Source organism: Toxotes jaculatrix, chromosome 4 (genome assembly GCF_017976425.1).
Source record: "Toxotes jaculatrix isolate fToxJac2 chromosome 4, fToxJac2.pri, whole genome shotgun sequence".
In the NCBI taxonomy this organism is placed as follows: Eukaryota; Metazoa; Chordata; class Actinopteri; family Toxotidae; genus Toxotes; species Toxotes jaculatrix.
The window spans coordinates 13,371,988-13,386,807 of NC_054397.1; the positions used below are offsets into that span (position 1 = coordinate 13,371,988).

The 14,820-nt window shown below is 41.0% G+C and overlaps 2 protein-coding genes across 2 annotated transcripts; one reads left to right on the forward strand and one right to left on the reverse strand.

Annotated features, from left to right (window-relative positions):
• Positions 1-291: 291 nt before the first annotated feature.
• On the reverse strand, positions 292-10,722 carry uba6 (ubiquitin like modifier activating enzyme 6). The gene is made up of 32 exons (XM_041036663.1): positions 10,687-10,722; positions 10,080-10,173; positions 9,763-9,857; positions 9,609-9,637; positions 9,370-9,464; positions 9,097-9,208; positions 8,570-8,650; positions 8,304-8,426; positions 8,056-8,179; positions 7,608-7,711; positions 7,429-7,491; positions 6,853-6,929; positions 6,633-6,699; positions 6,369-6,512; positions 5,991-6,137; positions 5,817-5,897; positions 5,619-5,696; positions 5,316-5,497; positions 5,020-5,125; positions 4,805-4,894; positions 4,602-4,682; positions 4,340-4,468; positions 4,184-4,235; positions 3,977-4,040; positions 3,813-3,882; positions 3,660-3,731; positions 3,438-3,561; positions 3,118-3,311; positions 2,766-2,893; positions 2,506-2,593; positions 2,297-2,391; positions 292-2,163 (listed from the first exon to the last, which is right to left on the reverse strand). The coding sequence occupies exons 2-32, from the start codon at positions 10,118-10,120 to the stop codon at positions 2,022-2,024; spliced, it is 3,078 nt and encodes a 1,025-aa protein (XP_040892597.1). The 5' UTR covers positions 10,121-10,173; positions 10,687-10,722; the 3' UTR covers positions 292-2,021.
• Positions 10,723-11,610: 888 nt separating this feature from the next.
• On the forward strand, positions 11,611-14,810 carry grhprb (glyoxylate reductase/hydroxypyruvate reductase b). Its single transcript, XM_041036405.1, has 9 exons — positions 11,611-11,864; positions 12,354-12,487; positions 12,605-12,677; positions 12,834-12,950; positions 13,036-13,124; positions 13,256-13,360; positions 13,803-13,938; positions 14,063-14,193; positions 14,325-14,810. The coding sequence occupies exons 1-9, from the start codon at positions 11,692-11,694 to the stop codon at positions 14,444-14,446; spliced, it is 1,080 nt and encodes a 359-aa protein (XP_040892339.1). The 5' UTR covers positions 11,611-11,691; the 3' UTR covers positions 14,447-14,810.
• Positions 14,811-14,820: the final 10 nt, after the last annotated feature.

Genomic DNA, 14,820 nt, shown 5'->3' on the forward strand with positions numbered 1-14,820 from the left:
TCATTCATTAATCATTTAGTCTATGAAAGGTCAAAAAAAGTGGGAAAAAACCCCACAGAAATTCAGGTCACTGTGATATATGTCAAAGAAAAGCATTAAATCCTCTCATGAGAAGCTGGAACTGAAACTGAATGTTTGGCCTTTTTTCTCAATTTTTGCTTGAAAAAAAAAAAAGACAAACAATTAACTGATTATGAGAACAACTGTTTCTTATTATTTTTCTGTCGATCTACTAATCGTTTCAGCTCAACTGTGATGCATTTAAAACAAAAACTTGGAGCAGCTTTAGTCTTGAGGACATCCTGAAATCTCACATTTTATTGGACCATTGGTTGAGTTGTCTGTCACAAGAATATACATCATTACCATTGTCACTCATTAACACTGTTTTGTTTTACACTTAATGACATTCACTGCACAAGAAGTGTTGTCATTATGATAGACATTTTCTGTGCAAAGTGAAATTCACCACCTCTGGTAATGGGCAGAGAAATTAATATCGTTGAGGAATCAATTTTGGTGACTTCAATCTTAATTATCTTGAAGACGCAGATTATAAGGTGTTAGTAGACTCTCAATAACCCCACCAAAAAAAGTTGGATTTGAAAATGCTTCCATTCAAAACTACATTGACATTATTGCCAATATATGTCAACGCAGACTGTTTCTAAGACCCTTTTCTCAACCTTCAGCTGAAATTAAACAGTGGAGCAATTTACACCCCTGGATAAAACACTGTTAGGATGATTTTTGTTCAGTGTTGATTAACAATTAACCAGTGCACCACGACTCAACAGAGCTCAACACAGGCTCAGTTTGACACAAAAAAAGTAAGTGACAAAAATGAGTAACAAGTAAATAAATACATGTCATGATGACACACATCCATAAACAAATGCAAGAAATAAATCATGAACAGCAAGGATTTATTCTTTAAAGAAAAAAAAAAGAGGGGGCGCGTTAAATGAGTAGGAGTGCAATCCCAGCTGTTGGTACAGTTGTTTCATGTCTGTTTGAAACAGCCACTGAACACAAGCCATTACTCAGTCTAATGAAGAACATATTGTTTACCCAAATGTGTAAACTGATGTCAATGCAGTCATTACCTAACTATTTAATGAGATATTGTTATGTGCAACAGACATCAGCTGCGTCACTTGATTCATGCGAATGGATTGGGAGGCAAATTTGATCAAATTGCTGCTTTTCTGAAGCATCAATGCTGATCAGTTCAACAGTGACTGATCCCAAAGAGTTGACATCAACCCTGTGATGAAGCACATCAAGACGCAGCTGTGTGTGTTGCCCTTTAATGTTTGGGTAACACCCGTACGTTGTGATGTAAGTGTATTTTGTTGAGGCTGTCAAAACGATGATAAAAAGAGAACAATCATCTTCGGACACAATGATAATCAGTATCTTTGGTGATTTCGCCGTTGTCCACTGGCCTGTTGCACCTTTAAAATTATACAACAAATATTGGCTTGACCTCTTGCTATAAGGGGAGATGACCAACAAACTGGCAAGTTCTGTGGTTGGCAATATTTTCAAAACCAATGAGAGGACTTCGTCCCAGCAGATTTATAACAGACATTACACTAATGGGGCTGTATGTTGGGAGTATGCAGGTTTCTGTAAACATAGTTTTTAGTCAGACTCACTGCCACAAACAGAAAAAGGGTTATTAATCAATTAAGGCATCGACACAGGCGGAGCTGTGCATTTCACCAGAGTAGAAAACAGAACAGAGAAAATATATGTACACAGGTACAGTTAAGTGCTACTCAAGCAGCCTCGTGTTCCACTGGCTAGATCTGAGGCAAGAAAAACTGGGATCCGGACTGGCTTTTTCTTGCTCCATGATGTACAGGTGGGCTCGTGCTGGGGCCAGGAGCTTTGCCCGTGTCAGATAACATCCTGAGGGAAAGCTCTTGGCCCTGGCCCAGGTAATTTGGGTGCAACAATTTACATGAAAGGGAAGTAAGGACACAAGAGGTTTGAGGATGACATTTAAAAAGATGTCAGGGTGCCTCTCCATGGCGGGTGAAGTAGTACCTGACGGGAGGACCAGGGAGGTCCTCGTCTCCATCTGCCTCCGGAGCGAATGACACAGTGAGGTCGACGTATCGGCGGTCCACTGATGGCTTGATCAGCTTCTGCATCCTGAGAGTCAGAGGCAGAGTTAAGTGCACCTTTTCAGTGTAGACAACAGATGAATCATTTCAAAATCATTTCCAGTTGGTTCAGCAAAAATCTACAAAGACAGGAAATCACTCTTTTTAGGTAAGGCACTCACGTCAATTTAAGTCTCTTTGAGTGTCCAGGCATCACAGGCACATAGAGCATCTTCACACCATGGACAACCATAGTGGGTTCAATTCCATACTTTTCCTGACATAAAAAAAAATAATCGACATGTTATTTGACAAACAAAATACAAAGAAGCTGTCAAAAACCTCAGGAAAATACAATAATGTGGTAACTAATACAAGCAATGCTTCTCACCCTCACTGCATTCATCAAGTCAGAGAGTGTGAAGTCCTCATGGCCAAAAATAGTCCAACAGTCCCAGATGGAGAAGTAGATGTTGTCCCTGTGAAAGGCGTCATACTTGCATTACTTTGCATTACAGTAGTAGCAAAACAGGGTAAACTCCTGCCACCTTGCAACTCAAAAGTTTCCTTTGTTGCCAGTAAAGTGTGGCTATTAAAGGTGTTTGCTCACGTTAAGGCAGCGTGAGAGACAGTGAGACTGTAAGCCCCTACCTGATGAGCGTCCGTTTAACTGGGGCAGGCTCAGTGAGCACCACCACAGGGATGGCCAAGTTAAAGAAGCAGTTTTTGTAAGATTCAAACCCGTAGCCTCCAACCACCTTGATCAACTCGAGGGCCACCTGAGTAAATCAAAATAACAACATATAAAAAGTCTGAACAAATGGATAAAATACCACATCATATTATCAAGCGGTAATGCTGAATATCAGGCTGTTCTCCAATTACAGTTATCTGGACTACTGGTGTTTAACAACAATAGCACCAAGTTAAACCACCAGCATTTTTATTACATATATAAATACATTAAATCCTTACACAGAATATACAGAGCAAAATTTCTCACCAGTCCAGCCACAGCAGCTGTTGCCGTGGCGATAGCAGGGATGATCTTGCCAGCGATGCGTTTGGTCTTGAGTCTGTCAGCTGGCTCGATGGAGTACATCCTCGCTCTGAGAGCAGATGCTGACGCGACAAAGTCCATGTGGCCGTTGCTGTCATCGTCCTTTTCAAACTGCTGTGGACCCATGTGTAAGCTCTCTACAAAGAGACATAATCACACAATAGTTATCACAGGATATACTAATATTATCATAAAGCACCACTTCATATTCAGCTTTGAATTACAGCAGTCACCTTTAGTATTTAAGTTTTTTTTTTGCATACCTGGTGTGACATTGTCTGCAGCAATGGCCTGCTCCAGCTGAGTGATGGCCTCCCTCTCCTCTTCACTGCTTTGAGGCATCTTCATCTGATCGGGCTTCTTTGCCGTCTCATCTGTCTCTATAGACTGTAAGAGACAGATCCACAACAATCAACAAGATTCGGATTTTTTTAATTTTTTTTTTTTTCATACTAAGAAATCACAGACCATATCGAGAAGCTTACTTTGTCTGAGGGCCTGTACGGGGGAATCTCAACATCTGAGAGAATCCTGGCCACCACCTCTTCTGAGAGGTCCTGATAGATGGAAAAGTTTAGTCAGTCAGTGAGTAATTCTGTGTGTTTCAGAGAGTGTATGCGTGAGCGTACATGACCGACCTTTTCTGAGTAAGGGATGTTATAAATCCCTGCGAAAAGCCGTGCTGTGCTGACAATGAAAGTGAAGTGCCTGATGGGAATAGAGCAGGGTTTGGTAAGCTTAGATGTGAAATATACAATACAAGGAAGGCTTAAACTGTGATATAAAAGAATGTAGAACTCACAAAGAGTCTCTCAAGTCAAAATCAATAGGTGATGGAGGTCTTTTCGGGGACTGCCAAAACAAACCTAAGGATAAGGATAAAGTTTTCACTATATATCTTGCTTTTACATACATTTTATACTGTAGTTATGTATATTAAATTACTGTAAAAGAATGTGGTAACTTTTTATTAGGTACATAAGTGTTAAAAAAAACAACAACAACTTACTTCCATCTTTTAACCTTGTGTCCAGGGGGAAAGAGTGCAACAGTTGTAGGGCCTATATAAAAAGAACATCATCATGTTGTGTAGCTTGCATCAACACTTACACACAAAAAATCTCTTTGTGTTATAATTATGCATTTTTAGGTAGGGACTGATTACCTTTCTCTTGAAATACTTTTCAAATTTCAGACGGGCAACAGTGATGCATTGTTCCCACTGGCTAGGTCGTCTGCTTAGCAGCTTAATGACCTGAAATGACCCTTCCAGGCTTTCCCCTGCCTGCATCCTCTACAAACACACAAACAAAGGATCTTTCAAAACTGTTTTAAGAATTAAGTGTTACATTACTGGTGTACTGTGTAGCAACGCAAAGGCTATGTTTAATAAAGGAGAAAAACACTTATGACATACAAAATCTTACCTGTAGCACCACTTCAGGAGAGGAGTGGGTCTGCCAGAACGAGTTGTACATAGAGGGCTTGTGGACAAATGCATTCTCAAACTACATACACACACAAGGAAAAAAAAAATCAACATTAGGGCAGTACACTGACAGATACTTAAAAAAACAAAAAAACAAAACTTGCAACATGAAACAGGAATTCTGCCAGACTTCAGGCAGACCTTGTCTCTGGCCCACTGGATGGTGTGCTCTATGACAGAAGGGAAAGACTTGAGAGTGCAGAACGGGATTTCCTCCTCTGGGGGGTCTCTCTGGAAAGCAAAGGGAAAGATATATGTAGAAGCACTATACTTAAGAGTGAAGTCTGTACCAGGAACAAACTAGAGTGAAGAACAAAAATACAATTTCACACTTGCAAACGCTCACACATACTCACATGGCTATTGTAGGACTCTGTCAAATTTGGCACAATGATTTCTGTGTGTCCTTTAGTTCCCATGGTGCCAGAGTCCAGGAGAGGTCTCTGATTGGATACACAGCGACTGAAAATTAAATATGTGCAAGAAACACAATATCAAGTTAGTAAATATTTCATGAAAAACCTTCCTAACTCCTGCATTTATGTCATAACCACACCCAAATCAAATTAGGGCCACTGCTCACAGAAACTAACTAAAATGACTTAAATATTTTAGAAAGTGCTGATTGTACTGCTTTAATATTTGCACCAACCAGTCTACATATCTCCGGGCCTCCACGTTGTCCAGCGCAGTGACCACTAGGTTCAGGCGGGAGAAAAAGGAGTCGCTGTAGATGCTCTCAGTAGCAGGACACACCTTGTTGAGGTGAGCGTCCACGTGCAAGTCTGGGTTGATATCATGAGTAGCTTCTGCTGCTGTGGTACTCTTCGGCTTCTGAGACAGAGAAAAAAAAATATGGGTATGAGTGTGTGTATATGGTGAGTGTACCGATTGTGATCAAAGTAATTTAATACTGAGCCAACAAAATTAGAGAAGGAAGAGGATTTGTATTTACTTGTATATGATGTGGTCTGAAGAGAAACTGCCTGTTGAGGTTTGACTTTTCTATAAGGTCTGGGTCTGAGATGCACACCTGTGGATGGACAGGTAGAGAGTAATAAGTGTCAGTAGATTCCTATCATCAAGAGATGAAATATACTGAAACACATAACGGGGACAGAGGAAAGAAAACAAGGAGGGACAGAATGCCCACCTCTCCTGAGCTCTTGGCCAATCCAACTCCAAGCAGAGCAAAGTTTTTTAGCATCTCACAGCCTATAGCGCCACAGCCAACCTGGAGGAGAATAAGATAATAGGATTTATTCAGACATGAACCTGAACATAATTCAATATAAAAGATACCTTCAAAGTGCTGAGAATACCTTACCATGAAGACCCTGAGCTTGTGCAGTTCAAGACACATTGATTCACCAATGCAAGCTCGCAATCCATCATACCGATCGCCCCTGGGGAAAAACTCCTCTGCAGAAAGAGACTGAAGGGGCCAGACAACTTCGATGGCATCAAGGTAAAACTAAAGCCAAGACAAACAAAGGAGGAGATGAAGTTAACAGTTAAGGGTAAATAAAAAAAAAATAGATACAAAAATGACTGATTGAATTTAAATTATTAAAGTTAATAGTTTCCATTGCTGTTAGAATGATCAAGGTCTAGACTGAGCAACTGAACTATCAATAAGCACCATTTTGCTTCTGAAAAGAAGACCTACAGTATATTTTTAGTAAGTACAATTTTAGTAACCTACCCATTGCTGCAGTGGCGCAAACTTCCCTGTGATAGCCTTAAGAACTTCCTGGCTGGCTATGCCTCCTATAGCCGCTGCTAACGGAGGCAGAGTTCCCCTCGCCGTCCTCGACAAGCAACGCACCAATTCAGCATTCACAGGAGCCTGGGAGGAAAAAGGGAGAGTGGAGGAAGGAAAAAGAAGGAGATGTTATAGAGGATGTGAATGCATCTCTGCAGGTCCAAGAGAATGAAAGCGCAAGGGGGAAAAAAAAGGAAGACTCACTTTGTTCTTAAGAGTGGCATTCACTTCCTCAGTTATCTTCAGTAAAACATCAGCATCCTGTAAACACCTGATGGCATCAAACAAAAACTGCTCAAAACTGAACAGGTCACATTTCAACAAGTTCACACACTGAACACCACGGCCAGGTACTGTTAGAGCACAGAAGGTAGAGCAGTATATTGGATCCAGACAGTGAGAGGCAGACAGATATTGTATTTACCCAACGTTGGGAAGTCTACTGTGTTGCTCCTGGAAGGCGTCCAGCGCCAACATAGCTGCATGGATCTGTAGTGGAGCCTGTGGTGGAGGTAGATTTAGGCAAAGATAGTGAGGAAACAAGTGACAAATGCATTGTCTAAAATAATAAGGCATTTGTGAACTGGAGTCTGTATCACACAGTTAGGTCAGCTCAGTAAAACGTAGTAATCTTTATCTGGCTTCACCGAAACTAACATTTGCAATCTTGGATAAGCTGCTTAACACAAACCCCAGAAAAAAATACACACACAGGTAGAATAAAGTAAAAAGTCAAGTGATACTACTAGTGTGTCCAAACATGTGCTTCTTTTATTTTCTGATCCTGAAGGTATATATTATTCCTGGGAGCTGATTGGTTAATAGATTTGGTCCAATCCAAACATAACCTGTTCTGAAGTAGGTTCTGCTGCATAGTTTATGATTTTTGGTGATGTTCCTTTGTGAAGTCAGTTAGCTTTGCTGTAGACCTGGGTGAAGCTAGCCAGCCCATTAATCTCATTTTGTTATTCAGTGTCCAGGAACAGCTTTAAACACTTACCTCTGGTTTACTTAAGTCTGGGGTCAAGACCTGAGGATCACACAACTGTTTCTCTAATGTCTCCTGAAATACATAAATGCAAGGGCACACACACAAAGAACATGTTCATTTGAAAATGTATATTTGTTTTCAGGTTCAACGGTGATGTCTGTGGCTGATATGACAACTAGTGAACTTACAAATCTGTATGTCTTAGGGGTTTTCACCAGGACAAAGAAACCTCCATGTGCATATGGTTGTAGTTGAGATGTATCTCCTATTGCAAAACTGTAAGGGGAGAGGACTAAAACCACACATATTCAAACAAAACACACACACACACACACAAATAAAGGAGAAAGATGGTTCAGATTAGATTACTACACTATTGTCACTTTATACAGAACACATCTCACCACATCTGCTATAGTTTTAAGTATGACAAAAGTAAAAGACCCAGTATGTTATGAAAAACATACATTTGTTTTTGAAAATTTGTTTTACTTGATATAAATATTAACCACAACCATATACTAAATGCTGTTTACATCTCTGATATGCTGGTTAAGCTGGTGTTATACAATTCCAACCGCAAATGTACAGAACAAACTCTGTACAGAACCACTATCTGTGATGTAGACACAACACCTGAAACCTGACGTGCAGTGCCGTTGAGTTCCACCATGCCATTGACCTCTCTGAAGACAACACTCTGGCCTGTCTGTAAGCCATGGGGTTGGTTGTCCATGCAGGTTACCACCCCAGGGCTGTCCTGAAGGGGAAAGAGTCAAAATTAAACAGAAAATCACATAAACATTACAGGAGAGTGTGAAATTTCTGAACGTAAAGTTGGAATTGTTATTTTTGAGCAAGGGTTATGGGACCTAGGAGACTACCTGAGTGATACTTTGGATGAAAATCTCCTTGGGCTCCTCTCCTGTGGGGTCGGACACCTCAAACTCTTCCCCGAAATCGCAAAACACCCGCACACAGATGCCATAGGCGTCACAGCCAATGAACTGGTGAGGACAAAAGGCAACACAGTTTGGTTAATATAAAGGCAAAAGGTTTAGTTAATATTTAAATGTTGCACATGCACAAGACATGATTTGGCTCACGCTCTCTAACCTATAACCACTATAGGCACTGTAGTCTTACTTACCCTGATGGGAGGCTGCTGTGAATGGCAGAACTCATTGACTTTTTTCTGTAGGCTCAAGCTGGCTTCAGTCAGAATCACACACTGCAAGAGAAAGCAGAACAGACAGACATTAAATGTTGCCTGCAATCTGCAGCGCACTCTAAAGTAGAAAGAAAGTTTTCTACTCTGGACAGGTATGAATTAAGTTTAAGTGCAGTCTAGAAGAAAATGATAATGAGCCATATTCTTCAGTTATTCCATTGATTAACAAATAAACAAGAAATGCAGACAGCTATGGGCCAGTCAATTCCTAGATGGATCATCCCTGATAGCTTTATCAAAAGCTAACGTGCAGCATTCCCACCATGTGAGAGATGTAGTGTTTGTTCAGATTACCATTATGCAACACGAGTGGTTTGACATGCTTTTATTAACATTTTGAAAAACTTTTTCACTATGACCAACTAAGAACAACTTATACTACTTATAACTTTCTCATCCACCCCACAGATTGGTCACAACCCAGATTCTGAGAAGCACAGCCTTACCTGATACTTGCTGAGAAAACTGAAATCAGTGTTGTCGTCCAGAGCAAAGGAAGACATGTCAACGTGAACATAAGGGTTCAACTCTGCAACCCGTGGGCACACTGCCTCCACCCTGAGGATGAATGAGAAATGTGTGAGCAAGAAACAGACAGAATAGAAGAGTTTGCCTGTGTATGAAAATTACAAACACAGAGTGTATGTGAGTGTGTGATACATCTGGGAGTGAGTTAAGTCAGAGGGTAAGAGACAATCCAGCTTTGTGTTATATATTACCTCTTTCTCTGGCTCAACACATCCTCTTTGCGGATAAAGAAGTTGGAGCCCAGATCCCAGGTCTCACATTGTTTTGTGTCATGAAGGGTGACTGCCTGTACACGCACAAAGCACACATACACACACACACAGACTGTAGCTAAGGCACTGGGGAAAACCAATGTTCAGGACACTCCTGATTGAAACATTACATACTGTCATGGTGTTGCACAATCGTAATATTTATTTGTCTGGCATACCTTCACACCAGCCAGGACAATATTCTTTGCTGTGAAACCAGAAGTGAAGTTGCTTAGTCTCAGATCACATTTGACAATGCAGATTGAAGGAATACTACAGTGCTAAATATCTTACAGCGCTGTGGTACAAAAAAAAATTTAATTGTTTGCCTACCTATCTCTATTCCCAGTCCTCCCATTCCACTGAGAAAGACTGATGACTGGGCCATCTGGTGCATAGCACTGTCTCCCAGCACATATCGCTGGCGGCTGGAGAGAGAGAAAGGGAAGGGGAGAATATGTGAGGGAATGTACTAGAGACAGATTAAGAAGGAAAGTGAGGAGCACCAAGTGCAATGAATACACTCACTGCAGTATAAAACACAGCACTTTCATTTCCTGCCTTGACTGCCGCCTAACGCAATCTGCGGTTTCAGCTGAATTCATTAATTAAGAGTGTACACAGAAAAATCCGAAAAAAAGTAGACTTGCCTGTAAAGAGAGTCGTCAATCTCCATCGAGTCTGCAGCCATACTGGGAGGGGAAGAGGGGGGGAATTCAACTGTCTGAGAGATAACGGCTATACCTATTAGACATATAGAAAACACAGACCGTAAATACAGGGGGTATAAACCTTTGGGGTGTTTGCGGCAGTGATCTAAACCAACGCCCTGCTGTAGGTTAGCTAAGTGGCTAACTAACTGTAAATGCCAGCTAACTCTAGCTGCCGGCAGTGTTGTTGACCTGACCACGGTCTGCCGCGCTACAAGGTAAAGAGACTGCCTTGCACTAACAAAGCGACGTCTTATAACAGTCAAAGATTATACCTGAGAGCTCTCACAGTAACACTGGCTGATTTATGAACCTGCTGGGGAAAGCTTAGCGGCTAGAGCTAGCTAGCACTAAGTGCTACTGCTGCCTGGTGCCGGTGGCGAGGACACTTGTCATAAACTCGTCAAAAGTGATGACACACACGTTAGGCTACAAATAACTCCCCAGACTAGACAGCTGTTTCAGGTATTATCATTCTGCCAAGGAATATGAGGGAAAAGCTGTCGTTTATATTGTTAAAAATATACAAATAATCATACGTAGCTACCTGTCAGTATGTGCGACAAGCTATAGCGAATGAATGGCTCTGACTGGTTAAAAACTTGGAGTGATTCCGGGTTACGGCAATCACATGACCGAGGTCACCCAATAGATTGACAGTGCTTGACACAATTTATAATAATTTATTTACATTTGTTTTGAAAGTGTTGATATGCCAAACACTTATGCACTGAATTACAGGATTTCTCTAGGGACATTTTTAAATTAAACTTTCAGAAATATAAATATCCTGATGGGACATTGTTATGTGTTATACTCTCAGTTGTCAGTTTTATTAGGAAAAGCTAGAAAAAACTAATTCAGTCCAATGTATAATCCAATGTATAAATGACCAACAGACAAACCATTATTTATTGTTCACAAGAATGATTTAGAATGATACTACATATTTTAACAAAACCAAAACCAAAATACTTTCAAACTGGCCTGTGTCAATGTTATACCATTTGGAGCAAAAAAGGCACAGTACTGCATAACTCCATAAGCGTCATTTGGAAAAGTAAGACAGATTGCTGAACCAGTCCCAGCCGGAGAGACAGATCAGAAAATACAAAACAGAGTTTGGGACCTCCGCTGTTTAAAGAAACAAAGGTCAACAACCAAGTGAAACATTTACATCATACTGACTACCATTCTAGGCAATGATGTTACAAAAACACTAGTCTACTGCTGCCTTTAATACATTTGTACAATTTATGTGTATATGTACATGTGTTTATTTGTGTGTGTGTGTGTGTGTATGTGTGAGGGTGAGAGGAAAAGAGGAACAGAATAACAGCTATATGGCCCTTAGTTTATCTGGGACAGTGCCCCTCAACTTCAGACTTTAGAGAAACCCTCCCTCTAATCATATTGGTCAAAGGCATACACGGGAACCTCCCCTCCCATGAACTAGAGCCAAAATCATGGACATGCACACAGCAGACGCTAAACTCCAAAGTACCACTTTCATTTCTCGGACACCTGCCCACAGATTTACTCTCTCTTGGCAATGTGGTCCAGTCGTATGGCACTGCGTCGGCTCCAGCGGATCGCTGTCTCTCCTCTGAATATCACTGGGGGTCTAACCAGCAACGTGCAAAGAGACATGTCAACCCTGCCACGGGTGTATGTCACCCGACAGATCCCGCCCGAAGGTCTGAAGATCCTCCGTGAATCTGGACAGTGAGTCAAAGTGTCGCTTAAAATGACTGATTTTTATATAGAATTTCTTGCATGACCAATTAATTCCCTGTTGTAGCTCATTTGAACACACTCAAACAGACATTCAGACATTGCAGGCATTCAAACACTTACATAGTTTGACTTTCTGCTTTGGAAAGTTCATCATTTACTTTGAGTAAACAGGACTGCTAACGTTTGCTCTTAGGTTGGACAGATAAGACTAGTAGCCTGAAGGGTATTCCTCCACAAACAGAGACAAAACACGTTTCAGTGTTTTTATGATATAGCCTGATGTACTTTAAATCTAAGAAGGAGCTTTGACTGTATTAAGAATCCCTAATAAATAAGAAATGTCTGTGTTGTTTTACTTTGTGCATTTTGGTGTTTCTTATGTGTATTTTTTTTACATTTGTTAAATTAATTTCCATGCATGGATAAAAAGGAAAAAACAACTGGTTTGATCTTCAGTCGTGGTTTCTGTTTTCCCAGGGTGCAGTTCCAGCTGTGGGACTCAGATGACGTCCCTGTGCCCAGGCAGGAGCTGCTTCAGAAGGTCAAAGGCGTTGATGGTCTGCTCTGCGTGCTCACCGAGAAGATAGATGCAGAATTGCTAGACGCTGCAGGTCTGAGGACATGTCCTTGAGCAAGCTGAGTTACCTAAATTCAGTGAACGGTCTCTCTTCATGTATGTGTTTCTCCGTGTTTGTTTGTTTGTGTGTGTGTGTGACGTACTCCTGCAGGTCCAAATCTGAAGGTCGTTAGTACAATGTCCGTGGGTTTTGACCATCTCTCTTTGGAGGAGCTGAAGAAAAGGTGAAATACATTCATTCAAAAGTACTGATCTGGGTGTATTCCAAAGAAAAAAAAAACAAAGAGAGTACCATTGTTTCCAAGGACCAAAAAGCCTGTTAATATGGAAACACCTGGCAGCATATCCACTGTGTGTCATCTGTGTGTGTCTCTCCTCAGAGGAATCCGTGTAGGTTATACTCCTGATGTTCTGACAGATGCTGTTGCTGAACTGACTGTAGCTCTACTGCTCACAACCTCCAGGAGGCTCATAGAGGCAACACATGAAGCCAAAACGTAATGTTTTACACACGCACACACAGATTCTGTTTTTTTGTCCAAGGTTAAATACATAGCTCTCTCTCTCTCACACTTGTGTCAGTGGCGGCTGGGGCACATGGAGAACCTTGTGGCTGTGTGGATATGAGTTGGCAAACAGCACTGTGGGTATCCTTGGCCTAGGAAGGATTGGTGAGTGTACAACATCTGATATGCTAAACACAACATGTACACTAGCTCATCACCAAATCTGCCATTTCCATCAGTCTAATATTTCTTACACTGTCTTACACTGTCTTACACTGTTTCTTACACTCTCAAAGGTGTTGCGATCGCTGAGCGTCTGGCACCTTTCAAAGTAAAGAAGTTCATTTACACAGACATGGCTCCCAGGCCTGAGCTGGCCAGTGTCATCAATGCAGAGTACGGTAAGGACCAGATTTATGGTCATGTCAGCATTTTTCTTTGTCCTCAAGGCCTTTTTCCACAGAAGGAAACGCACAGGCATTAAAAATAAACAAATAATACATTATAAATAAGCATGCTGGCTCACTGTCACACTGCCATGCCTTCCTGGGACACCATTAATGTTATTAGCTTTTCCTCCTTTTTGGTCAAAATGGCTGCTGTGAAAAAGGCACATCGATGCACAATGGATTCACTGTCAACAAGATGGATGCAGCAGAGGTTTAACAGCAATTTACTGCACTGACTAGTGTCACAAAGCAAAGGTCATTTAATCTCCTTTGACCTTTCACATGCTGATCTTAGACAGAAATGTTGTTTAAGGAAATCAGATCAGTTCTAATAACAGCTTACTTTCAGACTTTTTAAGTCATAGGGTGTCAACGAGCTTCTGTCTTGTTCTAGTCTCTTTGGGTGAGCTGGCAAAGCGGTCCGATTTCCTTGCTGTCTGCTGTGCTTTGACACCGGAAACCAAGGAGATCTGTAACAAGGACCTCTTCTCCAAGATGAAAAACACTTCCATCTTTATTAACACAAGCAGGTAAAACTCCAACTCCAACAAAAAGTCCAGCTTTGAAATAATCTGTTGACTATGAATGATGAAAATTCACTGAGAACTACCACACCATACCTGTGTTATAATTTTGGTCTGTCTGCTGTGTCAGAGGTGGTGTAGTGAACCAGGAAGATCTGTATGAGGCTCTATCCACTGGGCAGATTGCAGCAGCTGGATTAGATGTCACTGTCCCAGAGCCCCTGCCCACTAACCACCCACTCTTCACCCTTAAAAACTGCGGTGAGTCTGTCAGGGTTTGAAGTGTTTTAACTAACTTAAAAATAATTTTGTTTTCAAGTATCTTATTCAGGCCATTTTATTATTAGTACTTATTTCTCATTGCCTGTCTTTTTAATTCCCTCTTCCTACAGTAATTCTGCCACATATTGCTAGTGCCTCCTATACCACCCGTAACGCCATGTCTGCCCTGGCGGCTAACAACCTCCTCCTTGGTCTGCGGGGTGAGCCGATAATCAAAGAGCTCAAGCTGTGAGAAGAAAGTGGTTCCATTCTGAGAACTGGCTGAATAGTGGACCATCACTTCACCACCTTAGTTATTTTTTAGAGGAAAATTAAACCAGTTCCTTTAGTTTTTAAACAGTCCTTATTTCTATTACTTTCAACTCTTCACTCAGTACATACAATATCATATAATAATAAATTATGGCTTATTGTTGTACAATCTATTTGCCATTTCATAAAAAATTCACCAGCAACAAAATGAATTTTATATTTTTTTTTATTTTATTCAGTCTATGCAACATCTGAACATACTATACAATCTTGATATCCTTCAACAGTATAGAGACAAACATTTACTCCTCTCATGAGTACACTGTTAAGTATACAGAAAAAACAAAACACAGA

Excerpts from the sequence above, each read along its gene's own strand:
- uba6 (XM_041036663.1), bottom strand. The coding sequence starts at position 10,120 with ATGGCTGCAGACTCGATGGAGATTGACGACTCTCTTTACAG. Across the intron at positions 8,427-8,569 it reads CACAGCAGCCTCCCATCAGG|TTCATTGGCTGTGACGCCTA; the intron begins GTAAGTAAGACT and ends TGTCCTCACCAG. Across the intron at positions 5,898-5,990 it reads ACAAGCTCAGGGTCTTCATG|GTTGGCTGTGGCGCTATAGG; the intron begins GTAAGGTATTCT and ends ATTCTCCTCCAG.
- grhprb (XM_041036405.1), top strand. The coding sequence starts at position 11,692 with ATGTGGTCCAGTCGTATGGCACTGCGTCGGCTCCAGCGGATCGCTGTC. Across the intron at positions 11,865-12,353 it reads ATCCTCCGTGAATCTGGACA|GGTGCAGTTCCAGCTGTGGG; the intron begins GTGAGTCAAAGT and ends CTGTTTTCCCAG. Across the intron at positions 14,194-14,324 it reads CTTCACCCTTAAAAACTGCG|TAATTCTGCCACATATTGCT; the intron begins GTGAGTCTGTCA and ends CTCTTCCTACAG.